The sequence below is a fragment of the Eublepharis macularius genome, chromosome 2, assembly GCF_028583425.1.
Source record: "Eublepharis macularius isolate TG4126 chromosome 2, MPM_Emac_v1.0, whole genome shotgun sequence".
In the NCBI taxonomy this organism is placed as follows: domain Eukaryota; kingdom Metazoa; phylum Chordata; class Lepidosauria; order Squamata; family Eublepharidae; genus Eublepharis; species Eublepharis macularius.
In genome coordinates this window covers 117,706,388-117,721,880 of record NC_072791.1, presented here as the reverse complement: position 1 = coordinate 117,721,880, position 15,493 = coordinate 117,706,388, and the positions used below count along the sequence as shown (strand labels likewise).

At 41.4% G+C, this 15,493-nt stretch overlaps 2 protein-coding genes across 7 annotated transcripts in view; both read right to left on the bottom strand.

Moving 5' to 3' along the window:
* Positions 1-5,225, bottom strand: part of BTBD10 (BTB domain containing 10) — a 51,161-nt gene extending 45,936 nt beyond the window's left edge. The window contains exon 1 of one of the 6 annotated variants that reach the window (XM_054972568.1): positions 4,986-5,225. In XM_054972568.1, coding sequence (XP_054828543.1) covers positions 4,986-5,158 — 173 coding nt within the window. In that variant the 5' untranslated portion in view covers positions 5,159-5,225. Of the gene's footprint in view, positions 1-4,541; positions 4,656-4,796; positions 4,908-4,985 lie in introns of those variants that run through there. The other 5 variants (XM_054972572.1, XM_054972573.1, XM_054972569.1 and 2 more) reach the window with 5 other exon arrangements.
* A 6,447-nt stretch (positions 5,226-11,672) lies between these two features.
* PTH (parathyroid hormone) lies at positions 11,673-14,738 on the bottom strand. Its single transcript, XM_054969913.1, has 2 exons — positions 14,653-14,738; positions 11,673-11,937 (listed from the first exon to the last, which is right to left on the bottom strand). Exons 1-2 carry the CDS (start codon positions 14,736-14,738, stop codon positions 11,673-11,675), a joined length of 351 nt encoding a protein of 116 aa, XP_054825888.1.
* Between the last annotated feature and the right edge of the window lie 755 nt (positions 14,739-15,493).

The following is a 15,493-nucleotide window of genomic DNA, read 5'->3' as shown; positions in this document are numbered from 1 at the left end:
TTGATAATTTGTGGCTTTGGTTTTTAAGACGACAAATCTGGGAAAAAATAAACAGAAGGAAGGTAGTAGTGGCAAAGAAAATTTTGGCAAGATTAAATCTTACGTATGATGTTTGTTAAAATAAGTGTTGTAGAGAAGAATGGAAATGAAATATGTATTATTGTTTTCTTTTATATCCAAGTTCTGTTTTCTCTTTTTTTTCTTGTAAGCTTTTTTATTATCTTTTTCTTTTATTTTTGTTTTCTGCCTTTTTTATCAGGCTTTTAATTCTATGAATAAAATAAAAATTATGACTAAAAAAAAAATCATTTGATGTCCCCAAAATAAGCACTCTAATAGCTGGTCTTCTATTTGTTTCAAGAGAAGTTAAGAACACTTAATAGTATGAGAAGCATTTCTGAACATGTCAACCAAAATGTACAGTATTACTAATACTGTTAACTTGGTAAGTAATTGTTCACAGCAACAGAATCACATTTACCTAAGAGTTACTTATGATCATGAATATTCTTGCTTTTATTTATTTTATATGTAGGTATCTGACTTTGCTCTTGACCCTTACTTACATAATTACAGTAGTTTTCTTAAATATGTCAAGTTTTCATGAATGTAAGTCTCTCATTACCCAAAACCTAAAATATTTTCTATGTTACTGTGATGAAGGTGGTGTTATTGGAGGAGGTGCAGGGAATTTTTACAGTGTTTTGATTAATCACTGTGACGCAGCATCTCCCCAAACAAGGCAATGAATCACAGGCAACAGGCAGAACATTACTGACTGTTTACAACAAATTCTAATGGGGTAGCAGAGTTCATTTGTTTCAGCAAACATAGAAGAATCTTGTGGCACCTTAAAAATAGATGTGTTTATTGTAAGTTTTTGTAGCTTTGAGCCTTTTTGTCTGCTATATGAAGTGAATTTTCAGACAGTAAGATTTTTATACACAGAAAATAATAACAACATTTGATTTATGTATTGCCCTTCAGGACAACTTGATACCCAAGTATGTTATTATTATCCCCACAACAATCACCCTGTTTGGTAGGTGGGGCTTAGAGGACTCTGGGAGAGCTGTGACTGACTGCAGGTCACCCAACTGGCTTCAAGTGGAGGAGCGGGGAATCAAGCCCAGTTCTCCAGATTAGAGTCCTGCCATTCTTAACCACTATACCAAACTGGCTCTCTACACCAAACTGTGAATAGTTTGACATTTCTACACAAAATTCAACAGTATATAGATATACCCAGTGATAATTCTTAACACAGCCTTAGTTATATCAATTTAACACCAAACGGTTGGAAAAAAATGCTTGACAGTATTAAACAGAAGCTCAAAATACCAAGAAGAATGCTAATTCAGCAGTTTCTCATTGCAGTCTCCCTTTCCATAGTTGAGCAATACGTCTACGAGTTTATTTAAAATGTTCATATGCCATCTTTCCATCTAAATAAGGTCCCCAAGGTGCCAAACAGACATTAAAACATTTAAAACAGTATTTAAAATGTATATATATATTTTTAAAGTAAAATAAAAATACGTACACAACCAGGAAGGAAACCCAATGAAAGTTTGCTGAGAGTACAAACAAAACAGAAAAAAACAGGCAGGTTCAATGGGAGACGGCAGTTGTGACTCCTACACAACGCCATCCACCATAAACTACCCTTCACAGGTTTGAGGCTTCGCAGATAGTAAGGGCAGGCACAACACACCACCAGTCTAACCTCTATTTATCAGGTACAGAGTCCTGACCCAAATTCACACGAAATCTCTCCTCTTTTCAGAGGTTCCACCAGACAGGGAGCCAGCTCCCTACATGCACTACCCCTCACCCAGCCACTGCTCAAGGCTATTGGGGAGAGGGAGCGCAGTGTTTACTCCCTTTATACTCGCCCACCATTTACTTACATTAGGCTCATTGGTCATGACCAGAATGTTTCGTGATTGTGTGTGCATTATTTCCCCTCAGCCAACAACTTCTATCCAGGATAAAAACAGAAACAAAAATAACTTTTATTTACAAGATGTATAACACAAGAGTGAATTAGTTATATATTATTGTTAAGAGGTGTACCTATACCCATTTTTATAATAGTGGATTATAATAATAAATTAACAGGTATCCACAGCCAGCTATTATATCTGCTGCCTCTCCTCAGCAGCTTCCAATCCTTCTCTCTTTAACTGCCTTAATGGATTTAAATTGACCCTAGCCCCATCATTCTACCACCTCTCATTAGCTGTTCCCTGGGAGAGGTACAGCTGGAACAGAGCTGGCTAGTTCTTAAGATATGCAGGTGCCAAGCCATATAGAGCTTTAAAGGTCAATGTTAGCACCTTGAGCTGGGCTCAGAAGCAAATTGGGAAGTAGCATAGATGGAACAAGACTAAAGTGATATGACTTTCAAGTCACCTTATATGGATGATGACTTTCAAGTTATCTACAGAGTATCCTGGAGGTCCAAAATGTTCTCCCATAAGTTTCTGGATATTTCACTGTTTGTCAAACTTGTGTCCTTCTATTCTTTTGCATACTGATGGACCTATTTGACCTAAGCAGAAGGACACTGTTGACTGCAAAAGGGTACTGTTGATAGATGAAAGGATGCAAAGGGTGACATAACAGCATTTGTGGTCAGCTCCAGCTCCCAAAAACTCTAGCACATCATTAATAATATCTGCAGCCCATTGTGGACAGTAATATTTCTCAAGCAGGTCTACAGTAATACACCTTTACTTACTTTCAAACAGCTCTTCATTTCAATTACTCATCAGTAACTTGCACTACTCAACAGATATTATCACAAAGACCCTACAACAAACACACACATGTCAACTCTGTCGCACTCAATACTATTACAAGACCTAATAATAACAACTACTCTATATCATTAGGGGCTCATTCACCAGCTCATCATCCAACAGGATAACAGTCAACAATCCCTTCTGTGGTTTACATAAGACAAGCAGGTCAAACAAGTCCTTCAACAATTACCTTGATCATCAATGAAATGTGCTTATCTGTATACTTGCTAATTCTGCATAACAACTTCACAAACTAGGCCCTTTATCCCATTGTTAATTTCTTTCCCTCTCTGTGTATAAAAATCTTGCCAACTGGGAATCCATGCATCTGATGAAGCTCAAGAAACCTTATGGTACAGTACTTTTTATATTAGCATTTAAGGAGCCACAAGTCATTATTATCCAGTAAACCATGAAACCCTTTATAGAAAGTGATATAGTTTTTGAGGAAGTAAAGCAATGAATAATCATTAAGCTTCTTGTGCAAAAATATGCTCTGTCTGTCTGTGTGTGTGTGTGTGTGTGTGTGTGTGTGTGTGTGTGTTTTCAATGAGAATGGACTTTCATAGAGGAGAGAATACAGTGGACTTTCATTTCATTAGAGTTTTCAGAAATCTGGCATCTAGCTTTGTGCAAGATCTCCAGACATCAAGGAATTGGGAAGACAATCTATTATTCTGGGTGTGCAAATTTCTCTGAACATGACCAACCCAGACATAATTCTAACAAACACCTAATAATCATGTTAGGGTATTACTGGACAAGAATATAGAAGAGTGCATAAATCGCTTATGTGCCTCTTAAACATTTACTGTTCAAAACATTTTTAGATTATAAAACAGTGACTCCAGTTAGACAGGGACTGAGTCAGTAAAATCTATGAGAGAAGCACTGTTCTTTCTTTAGTAGAACAGCTACAAAGAAGGTACTGACAAAATCCTTTTAGAATAACCAAGTGCAAACAAAAGGCAGCTAAAGAGAGTTGTAAGAACTATGCAGGGATTAAGAAATACTACATGGCAGAGAAATACTAGAAGGATAATACCAGAATGATAACAGACTTCAAGGAAATATGAAGATGCAAGAACTACTGGACTTTTAGTACTGTTTAGCCTTAATCAAAATAGAGCAAATTACATTGTAAATTATTCATAATCAAAATGCTGACACCAGAAATCACCTTCCCAATTAAATATCTTAAAGATGTAAAGCCTGCTGTCATGTTGATTTCCCCGGTGACATAGACTTCAGAATAAAATAGTACGTTTTCCGTTTAAAGCCTTAAAGCAGTTGACTAAACACTAATATACTGCACCATTCCTATTACTTAATAGCACGTCCACCACGTAACTGTAGGACTAAGTCTGTAAACAGTATCCCGGGCTATATATAGGGTTTCATGAGGCAACACATGCATCCCCCTCCCCGAAGATGGCAGGATGTCGCAAGGAGGACGAGTTACTCAGCGCAGGGCTTTTATGGATCAACAAGCGCACACAACAAACCCTTCGAACCAGCTGTGCGAAGCGATAAGAGGAACTCATCCTAATCAATGCCGCAAATGCTCTGACGGAGCAGAAAGCTTCCCCCGTCGCTCCCGAATCGTTTCACCCGTCCTTAGCTGTCTCTCTCAAAACCTCAGCTACTTGAACCTTCCCTCTCAAAAACGGGAAAAGAAATCTATCGGATGTATCCCCCAAGGAGCCAAGGGCTCAGCAGAACTCAAATACATACCATCCGCCGCCACACACCATCTCAGACCCAGCAGTCACGGCGCCTTCTTGCTTAATTATCCCCCTCCGCTAATGACACAGGCCACGACCACCACCCGCACAGCCGCCGTCCTCCTCCTAGGCGAGGGACCCTCGGCCGCTCCGCGTCTCCTGCGCAGCCTCCCTCGACGCTGCCCCCTCCCTCCGGCCTCACGCGCCTGCAGTTCCCAACTGCCGCGAGACAGTCGCCTGTCCCCTCCCCCCTCCCTCCTCTCACCGCGGGGAGCCGCTGCCTTCACCTGCTGCGCCCAATGTCCGGGCTCCCGCGGCAGTCCCCCAATTGCACCGGTAACTGCAACTACTAGGCCCCGTCAACCGCCAGGTCCTATTCTCGCGAGAACGTTGCCCTGGTTGCGGGAGGGAAGGAAAGGTAGGGAAACTCGCGAGACTTACGATATAGACTCACCCCAATAAGCCGCAACGCCGGGCTGCAGTAGATGGCGGTTTGACTCCCAAGGCCTCCCAGCCGGCCTGATCCAGGCGGAAGGCGGCTGGTGGCCTGTCCAGCGGCAGCGAACTCTTCCGTCTTGCCCTGGCAGTGTTGAAGGCTGGGTTGGGCTGCGGCGGCCCCAATGGCATCCTCGCGCTGCCCTTTCTGGCCAGCCAGTGGCGGCGATTATCTATACGCGCTTGCAGATGAACAGGAGCACACAAGAGCCGCGGGCTTCAAGGGGAGGGGGCGGGATTAACAGCCGCGGACCTTTTGGTTTTCCTTTTTTCTGATCTTCCCTCTAATGGTGCCTAAACCTGTGTGGGCAATGGAGACGCCTTTTGTCTGTGCACGTGAAAGGCTCAGGTTAGGGTCACGAGCTGTTTCTCTGGGCAGCTCCCTGATGTCTCATTCACAAGTCACGCCTGGCACACGCCCTAATCCTCAGCATCAGTTCATTCAGCGTCACCGTGACTGCTCTTGATCAGCCGTAATCACCGGTTTGTTTGTCTTTTTAACTGTCTGGTTTACAATTTTGCATGGTTACTCGAAAAGTCGCACGTATTTAAGTAGGGTTTTCTATCAAGAGGATTTCAAACTTCAAAGAATTTCGATCCTGATTCAGGTTTATAACGACAAATACAATCAAAATTCTACAACAACAACAAAAAGGCCCGTGTAAAGAGCACAAAATACTGAGATATAGTTGCAGGATTTGAGTCCAGTAGCACCTTAGAGACCAATAAGATTTTTCATGGTATAAATTTTCGAGAGGCAAAACTCCTTCAGAGGATTAGCAGGATCAAAGAGAGAGAGAGAGTCTGCCGATCGAAGTGTATAGAAGTGACTGGGCTAGAGGGAAGGCAGACAGGGAGCCTGGAGTTGAGTGCATTTGTTCCGTCTAGGAGGGGAAACCACAGAGGTAGGCGGGATGAACTGTTCACAGAGAAAGAGAATAGTCCTTTTTCCTTTCATAGATTTCTCCACGCTGGCATTCTTAACCAGTTTCAGCAGGGCCAAGTCAGTCATGACTAACTGAAACCCTAGTAATCTAGTATCATGACGTTATCTTGGAGTTAACGTTTTACAGACTCTAATAACTCCCTCTGGTGGCATGACTTAAAAAAATTTCTTGGTTTTTGTATTTTGTTAAAATGTGACAAGAGAAGATAGTAGAAATCCAGATTATTCCAAGTTAAGTCAAACTGTCAAGTTCATCATGAAAGTAAGGGAGGCGTGAAGGAAGGTAAGACAGACACTGGTGATAGGTATGCTCTATCTGCCTGGGTGTATATGTAGAATCCCACAGATGGTCAGTCAGAATAAAATTATGACAGAATAATCTTTTGTGTGTGCGTGTGTGCAATGAGTCCCTGGGTTGCCTGGCCAGCTGATTTACACAGCACAGTGCCGCAGCTGCCAGGCACCCTGACCCACAGTTGTGCACTGACCCTGCCTAATAAGGGAGTGTACTAACAGCCCAGGATGTGGGGGAAAGGGTGCAAACATCCCTGTGCCCCCAGCAGCTGTCTCAGGAACATCTCCCCGGGAATATTCTCCATTGCTTAACATGGGGCATAGTGCTGGGAGGGTCTGGTTCAGGCTGCCCCCATATGCACAGTGCAGACCTTGGCTGTAGGGGCCAACTCTGTGGAGGTGGCAGCTGGCTTTCTGCAAGGGGAACAGAGAAGGTAAATGAGGACTCCCAGGCTGGAGCAGCTGGATTCCTGCGGCTGCATACCTGTCAGTGTGCTGTAGCCCCTTTGAGTTAAGCCTCTAGAGATGGGGTACCTGTTAGGGTTCTGAAATGAGTTAGCCACACAGCCTGGAATTTGCCCTCCATTGTGGATTTTAGTACTAACTGCTCCCTCAGTGATGCTGAGTGCCCCTTGTGCCTTTACTGCTACCAAAGTGCAATGCTGCATGCTCTAAGTCCCCATGGCAGAGAGCTCTGAGTCCTGTGCCACATGCCCTACTTAACAAATTGTAGGGCATCCAGGCTGGGGGTTATGTAGAGCTTGGGGGGCTGTGATTGGGTGCTGGGGAGTGACTTTGTCTGCAGGGGAAGGACATGATTGGTTGCAGCTGTAGTCAGCATCCTGTACTCTGCCAGAGATTTGTGGCAGGGCCACACCTTTGGGGGAGTACTTGGCCTTTCCTGATGCATTGACACCTATGGGCTACACTGTGTTTTTGTGTGGCATAAGTTTCCACCACTGTTGTGAGAGGGCATACCTGGGCTGGAATTGCTTAGAGAGCCAACTAGCTCTCACCACACTCTCCAGCTCATCCAGTTCCACACTAGTGCAGGGGTTTGTGGTGGTGGCCTGCCAGTAGGTTGCTGCAGTGGGGCAGCACTGATGGCCAGAATCAGTATGGTGGTGCCCCAGCATGACACTGGCACAACTGCTTACACTAGCATACCTCAGAGATACACTAGTATAGCGGCTAGTTCCTCCCCCCCTCAGAGTTGCACTGTTAGCGTCATAATTTTTTTAATGTCTGAGTTCTTTAATACTCTGTAGTATTTTGCTATAGTTTTCCAATGTTCTTGTGTTCTAGTGATGTGAGAATGTATTTCAATAAAGATGGATGTTTCCCTTTTAAGGATCTCATACTGTGGTCAAACATCTCACCCAGGCACCTAACCACTCATTCCATGCATAGATCAGAAACTCCTCACTGGGCTACAGACAACTAGCTGGCCAGGGGGAGAGAATGTATGGAACAGAACACATACACAGACTTATGCACAGCCTCTGTCTATGCCATAAGCCATGGATAGAAAATGGAAGAGCACAACTTGAGTGGTGGCATGCTACCCCATACAGCAGGAAGGGAGAAAAGGGAGCACCCACATTCCCCTCTGCCTTTCTGGCAAAGACAGCAGGCAAGAAGGGGAGGAGGGAAACACCTCTTTCACAAGGTCTTCATTTTAGGAACAATTTTGGTAGACTTCATATTGCAGGCAAGTTAAATAATTAAGAACTAAAACACACAAGACGAATTACACAACACTCAAGTGAAGAGAGACGCAATGTTGGCTGGGAAGCCAAGTTTTAAAAGACAGATTGGAAGGCTTTGTCAATTTCTTCTCTCTACAGAGCCAACCAGATGGCTCCTCAGAGGATTTGTTTATTTCATCTTTGCCTCCCAGAAGGCTCTGTCCGTTTCACCTCCCCTTCTGGGAGGCAAAGATGAAATAAACAAACCCTCTGTAGAGAAAGGAAACTGCCTAGCCTTTCAATCTGTCTTTTAAAGCTTGGTTTCCCAGCTAACACTGCATCTCCCTTCATTTGAGCATCCTCATGTAACTCGTCTGGTGTGTTTTAGCTCTAAGACAGAGCTGGGCACGAAGATAAATATCACTGGGACTAGCAGAGCACCTTTTTCAGCATTCAGCATTAGTGGTTAGCAACAGTTGGAACTGAAGCTGATGGATTTAGAAGGGTGTAACTCTGCTTAGGATGGCACCATTAGTACCCTCCTCCCCCACCCTGGTCCAATATTTTTCTTGTGTCATTGGTATTTCTGAGTCAGCATAAGTGGATTGTGTTGTGTCATTGATATGTGCTAAAAGACGATAGTTTCATCATCCTGAACTAGGTGGGAAATACCCATGTAAATAATCACAGGAAGACCAGAATTTATGCTTTTCAACTACTGCTGTTCTAGAGCCATTTGGTCCATTTTATTTGGCAAGGCATAAGCAAAACACAGAAAAAAAGGAAATAAAGCTGCATCTTTTGTAAGTCGGACATGAACATAAAACAAAAGTATAAATAGAAAGTGCATTTTAAGATTGTAATCCCACAAACATATCCTTATGCCATCTCGAAACCTTGCTTGCACATGGCATGTCACTTAATACAATACAGTTCTCTATGGCTTCAAGGGTTTGCATCAGTGTAATGTCAGTCTAAAGGATCATGACTGCTACATTAGTAAAGGTACAAGATGATATTATGACTCCCAAGAAAACTAATAGAGCCAGAATTTCCACATATAATGAATTTAAGCTTAGTACTTTCATGTACTTTTCTAGTCCATAGCAAAGTGAATGCATTTTAATGGGTTTATTAATTATTTTTTTGTTCACAATTAATGAAGTGGCAGGGAAAAGTGCACAAGAACACAGAATTACCCAGACTGGATTAAACCAAGAGCAAAAGTAGTAACGTGTTCTGACCTTTCCTACGCATTACTAAAAAGTAATTTACATCATTTAGTTGGAAGTATATGTATGATCCAAACAAAGATTTTTCCCACTGCACAGTCTCTTCACTGCAATTTAGTTACTCCCCCCCCCCGTGCATTAATATTATTAATCACTGACAAGTCTAGTTTGCAACAGTAGCTATAGCTGAGTCATCTGTGATATGATCCGCAGGATAAGAGGCTCTGTCCCAAATATTTTACCATCTCTCCTCAATAGTTAATAGGAAATTGCCTATACCTGCCTTCAGCTGTGGTCATATTATTCTCTATTATCTATTCTCCATGATTACATAATCATGGAGAATAGATGATCTTATACATGTTTATTCAGAAAAATGTCTAAGATCATGGTTTCAGGTTCTGGTTCCAAGCAGATTGAAATGAAATGTCTATTGAAACAAACAAGATTATTTTAGTATTGAGATACCAAGCTGTTTTTCACAATATTTTCTTTAAAAAATATTATTGCATTGTGGATTTTTGTCTTTGAAATGTAACATCAAAATGTAACAACAGTGACACCCTATATATATCTTTCATAGAAGCTTTCCAGATTTTCTCCCATCAGTTTTCAATCATCATGAGTTCACAGTGATGGAAATATTATAGTTTTGAATGTTTACATTTTCACTATGGATGTGATGAATAAATCACCTATGTTGTTTTCCTTTCTTTTTAGAAGAATTTTTAAGAGCTCCTGAGACTACATTTTTAGCAATGCCTCATCTTCCCCCTGGCCTGACCTCACAGCTGCTGGTACCTTTGATATTTCAATAGCCTTTAAACCCAATTCATTGGCTTTAATATACACACAAGTGTTTCAGCATACATTTGGAACTCTGCATGAGCAGGGGCTGTCCTATTCAGTTCAATGGAGAAGTTTTTGTAAGCGCATTTGAAAATGTGCATGGAGCTTTGTCCAGCACTGAAGTGAATGAAGCAGTGCATGCTTGCACTGAATTCCAGACTCTTCTGGTGTTTCAAGTATTGGGCCTTATGTAATTTATCTAGTAAATAACAGTTTGACTGTCATGCTGCCCCTGCCCCCTCCCACCATCCAAGGAAGTGTAGTGTTTTGATCCATACAATTCCTCTATCCATACAATTACTAGAGATTGCCTTTGAAAAGAAAATGACTCTCAAACCATTTAAGATTGTAGTCTAAATACACCCCCTGTTTCCATATGATCCCAGTCATTCTGTGAAAGCAAGTGCTGTGGATAATATTTGAAACTATGACCTTAAATTATTTTATAATGTTATCTAGGTATTAGAATACTCTCTATTGTTTACATTTATCCAGGTTCCCTTTATCTGAGAACCCCAGTTCTCAGAACCTCATGTGTCTTCCCCCTTCCAAAAGTCCTTCATTAATAGTATTTCTGATTGTATAATTATTAGCCTGTAGGGAAGATCCAAAATTCCCCCAAAATATTCAGAGACATGTACACACATATAAGCAGTCAAAGGTTTGCAGAAAATGGTTTACATGGCAACAATCCACAAGGCACTTATTTCACAATAATTAGAATCTAATGGAAATTTATGTGATCCCTATAGGACTGTTCAACATTTTTACTTTATGGATTACAGTTAATGTCAATTTGTACAGATATTTACTGATTCATGTTACTGTCTTAAAGTAGCAATGAGTGGAATCAGTCCTTCATAGCTGCTCCCACTGATTATCATGATTGTCAGCAAAAGGCTGCCATCTTTCAGTAGCCAAGACAGCTGAGAATCAGTCCTGGCATTCCCATCCACAAGCCCAGATTAATCTATGCCACCACCTTTCCTAGCTGCCAGGAGAAGACTACCTGATGCCTACTTTCAGCGATCAAGACAAGAGGCCAGTAAGGATGATTCTTAGCCACTCCTTGCCTTGCCAGAATGAGGGTGTGCTACAAGACCAATTCTCTATTGCAGTCTCCTGTTTTGTCAGCTGCAAGGAAACAATTTGTATAATCCAGAAGTCAAGATCAGTTGCATGTGCAGCATCAAGACACTGGTTCTATCTATCTCCTATTAACAGTAATATGTGAAGTGGCCCTTGGTCTTAAGATTTATTGGAACATGTAATCCTAAGAAGCTGCCCATGTACCAGGTTCAGTAGCATAACATACGGCTCGAAGTGTGGGAAATCTCTTTAGGAAAGACATATCTTTCTTATCTGTCCCTCTGCCCCAGCATCAGGAAGCCAATAATAAAGACTGTATGGTCTCCATTGGCCTTACAATTCACCCTGTCAACCTTGCGGACAAGTGAGAAAGCAGTGTGGGCCAAAGCCCCCACTATATGTAGGCTATGAGTCTTAAGATGTGCAATACAAGCATACCCAATCCCCAATAAATTGTGTTGTGCGAACTTGCCCTTGGATGTCACTAAAACATCCTATTTGCTCACTACTGTATGCACTTAATTAGCTACACAACATTATGGCACTTTTCACTGGGGCTTTGTTTTGAACGTGACACCTGTATAAGCTTTGTTCCAATCCTTTGTCTTCTTCTGCATCTTCGTTTGTAGGTGATCAGGCAGAAGTCTCCAACTTCTGACTTCACGAGGCTTAGCATCCACTGCTGCTGCTTCAGCAGGCTGGCCATCATGGTGTACAGTCTGTAGTTTCTCAAGGAGCCAGTTTTGCCGGTCCGCAGAATGTAGGTGTTCCCCAAAATTGTGCATAATCTGCATTTCACTCACAGACCTCTTCCTGTAATGAAAATAGTTGGGATGGGATTAATTCCTCTATCTTTGTGTAAACCAGCCTTGAGTCTCAGTGAGAAAGGTGGACTATAAACAAACAAACAAACCTGTTGAAACTAACAGACCACAGGCAGATTTTTATAATCATATTGGGCACTTAAATGTACAGAGACTTTCATTTCTCATCTCAGGACGGAGGACTGTGATGGTGATAAGAGAATAATCGAAATCAACAATCCCCACCACGGCATCCCTGGGACTGTGGTGCCTACTGGTTAGTTTCCTGGGCCCCACTTGCATCTTGAGAAACTTCATATTGTCCCCTACTTGCTGACTCACCAGCAAAGTGTTGAACTCATCCTGGTCAGGTATGCCCTAGCCTTGGCTATAGACACAGGATTCCTTATGTCTTTGTGCTTCTGCTGTCTGTGCAGAAAGCAAACCCTTCACTTTCTTTAGAGCATCTCTTCCTCTATGTAGACAATAATTCAGAAGAGCCCAGCATGCTTCGCCTTTGCATCTGCAAGGAGTACCCATCCAGAAGCAGCTGCCTCCATTGTACAAGGGCAGTTGGCTTGAAACTTCCCACAATTTTGTGATTGGACCCATCTGCCACAGCCATTTTCCCCCATGGCAGCCAGTTCATGATGGCTCTCTTATTCAAAATTCCAAAAGGCCTTCAGGTTCAACAAAACGGGGGGGATCTCTGATCTAAATGCTACACCATGAGTTCAGATCCTGAATTTGGGAGCATTGCAAACTCTTCCAAAAATAATGTGCAATTTCACATCAGATTAGAACCTGGGCTTGTGATGCTGTACTTGAAACAGAGTTACTTGGAAACTGGATGGTTACTTAGAGGGGTCAGAGGCATTTTGGGTGACCAGATGAAACAGAGGGAAAACCTCCTATACTTTTAATATTTGTGCAGAAAATTAGATTGGAAAACGTGCCTGTCCTACATGGTATTAAAGTATAGGAGCTCTGTATTCTGTTTCATCTGGTCACCCCATCACATGAGCTATAAACATTACTCTCAAAAAATTAAATCTAGCATTGACTTGATTTTATCAAATGTGCATGATGTGAGGGAGGGGGCGGTGCATTGGGAGAGATTTTAGTCCAGTGTCATAATCCAGGGTCGAATCCACATTCACCCATTACCCGCATGTTTATCGGATATCTTCCATTTGCCTCCAATCCGCAATTTTTTCCTCTTCGTTCACATTCCTGCTTCCAATCCATCTTTCTCGTGCGTCCCTCCGGTCACACGGCTGCTCGAAAACCGCTTTTTTGGGTGGGACCTTTTTTCCCGCCTATTTTTTTTAAAAAAATTTAACGCACTTTTCCGTTATTTCAATCTTTCCTTATAAAGAAACATCATTGAAGATAATGATGCCTCTCTTTCCCCCACTGACAGCACTGATGGCTCTCTCCCGTTTCTGTTTTGGAAATTTGGAAGCATGTGGGAAGCTTTCGTGGGCATTTCCTATGCAGGACAGTTCAGTGCTTGAATTTTACTGAAGTTTCACTTCCTTGGAGTGTCATTATGTTCCCAATAGTCACTGGCTGAATCCGCATTCACCCCACACCAGCATTTTCCGCTTTTGCAGGCGGGAACAAATCTTCTCAACTTTTAAAAAAAAAATTATTGTTTTAAAATTACTTTTCCGTTATTTCGATATCATGATATATAGATAACGATGTCTTGTCTCTCTGATGCATTGACGGAGACCCAACAGTGTGCCCACATGTCTTGCGCCCCATTTTCCTTGTGTGAGGTTATAGAACATCATCCCTGACAGTTTTCGAGGAAATGTAAAATGTCATTTGGGACCGATTATAACTTGGGGGAAACATGGAGGAGTGATGGAGGTCCTGCTCTGTGTTTTCTTTATTTCGAATGATTGATTCACCGTAATTTCGATATTACAGTAATATAAAATAAAAAAAATAAAAAACAGTTAAAAAGGAAGTTTTGTGAGTCCGTTCTGAGGATGGATTCACCCCAAAATGATTCTTCAAACTACCAGATTTGATTCAGAAACAGCATAATCAATAAATCCAATGCTATGAAGTCAAAAACAGTCTTTTGCAGACTACGGCGCACTTGTAAGTTGAATCAGCCAATAGGAACTCTCGGAACGGCTGGAGAGACAGGAAGGGGGGTGGTTTTTTAAAAAAAACGTGTAAATTGCGCATTGGCCCGTTCACGGCCACCGTGAAACTCCCGTTGAAAACCTGTGACCACATATTCGGGAGAAATGCGAATGAAATGTGTCTGTTTAATGAGGTAATGTGACCGGCACTCGGGATTGCGTGGGGAATGCGGGGAACATGCGACTTAGAATGAGTAATGTGGATTCGACCTAAGATTGCATCACCACTGCTGTATATTTTTCAGCAATTACAGAGAAGGAAAGCACAAGAGAAGCCTAAAGCCACAAAAGAGAAATTAACAAAACTAAACATACCTGAACTTTTGATTCTCTAAGTTATGCATGTTTACTTTAAAGTCTTACTATGTTTTAATGAGACTTACTTCTAGATATATAAATATGAACTGTTCTCCAAATTGAAAAGACATTTGAATAAGTTTTTTCCATTCATGATTCTTGTTCTTAAGGTCAGAAATTAGAGAAGTAACCCAACAACAGAGATTCAACTATTGCTTTAACGGCTGCAAATTCCTAAAAATTGTATAGCAATGTTTTCCACTTACATCATGGCTTTTCCATCAGAATAGGTGAACAAGCAGACTGTCCATAAAACGATTGCTGTTTTGGCCATGTCTCTGGTAGAAGTCATGCTAACTGTAAGAGCAGAAAGAAGCATATTGTTATGTGTTCTTTTAGTCAGGTTTGATAAAGGAAAGCTTTTAATGATTTAAGTATAACAATGATAAAGAACAGGTTACTCAGCCAATATATTTGTGTGTGTGTGTGAAGCTCCCAGGAAACTTGGAGTCAATTTGACTTTGCCATAGATTTTTTCCTATAGTTTGACATTTTTTCCCTATATTTTAACATACCCTCACGTTACTAACTTCTACTGAATGGCAATATTTACAATTGCAATATTTGTTGTTGTCCAAATATGGTCTGGCAGCTTTGAGTGCTTCCGAATCTCCCCCACTTTTGGAAATTCATATTGAATCAATACAAAAAGCAAAATCTACAATATTTGTATATAAATATGATACACAGAGCCTTAGAGGTGAATGGAATAATGATCTGGGGTGTCCAGTTTTGCTAAAGCAATGGGATACGGCTTTAAGCCGTGTACCTGTTGCTATGGATCTTAAGTTGCAACTTTTTCAACAAAAAAATGTATTTAGAGTATATTGGACACCACAGCATCTTTTTTACTAAAGGTTTAAACACAGTGTCTAACTGTTGGCGGTGTAATTCACAAAATGCATCTCTATGTCTTGGACATGTTTAGTCATTCAGCCCTTTGGGGAGGATATTATTAGTCATATTAATTTTGAGTTCGAAAACTAATTTATTTTCAAGGATGTTAATGTAATGTTAAACTACTTGCCTGTCTCTTTGAATCTATCT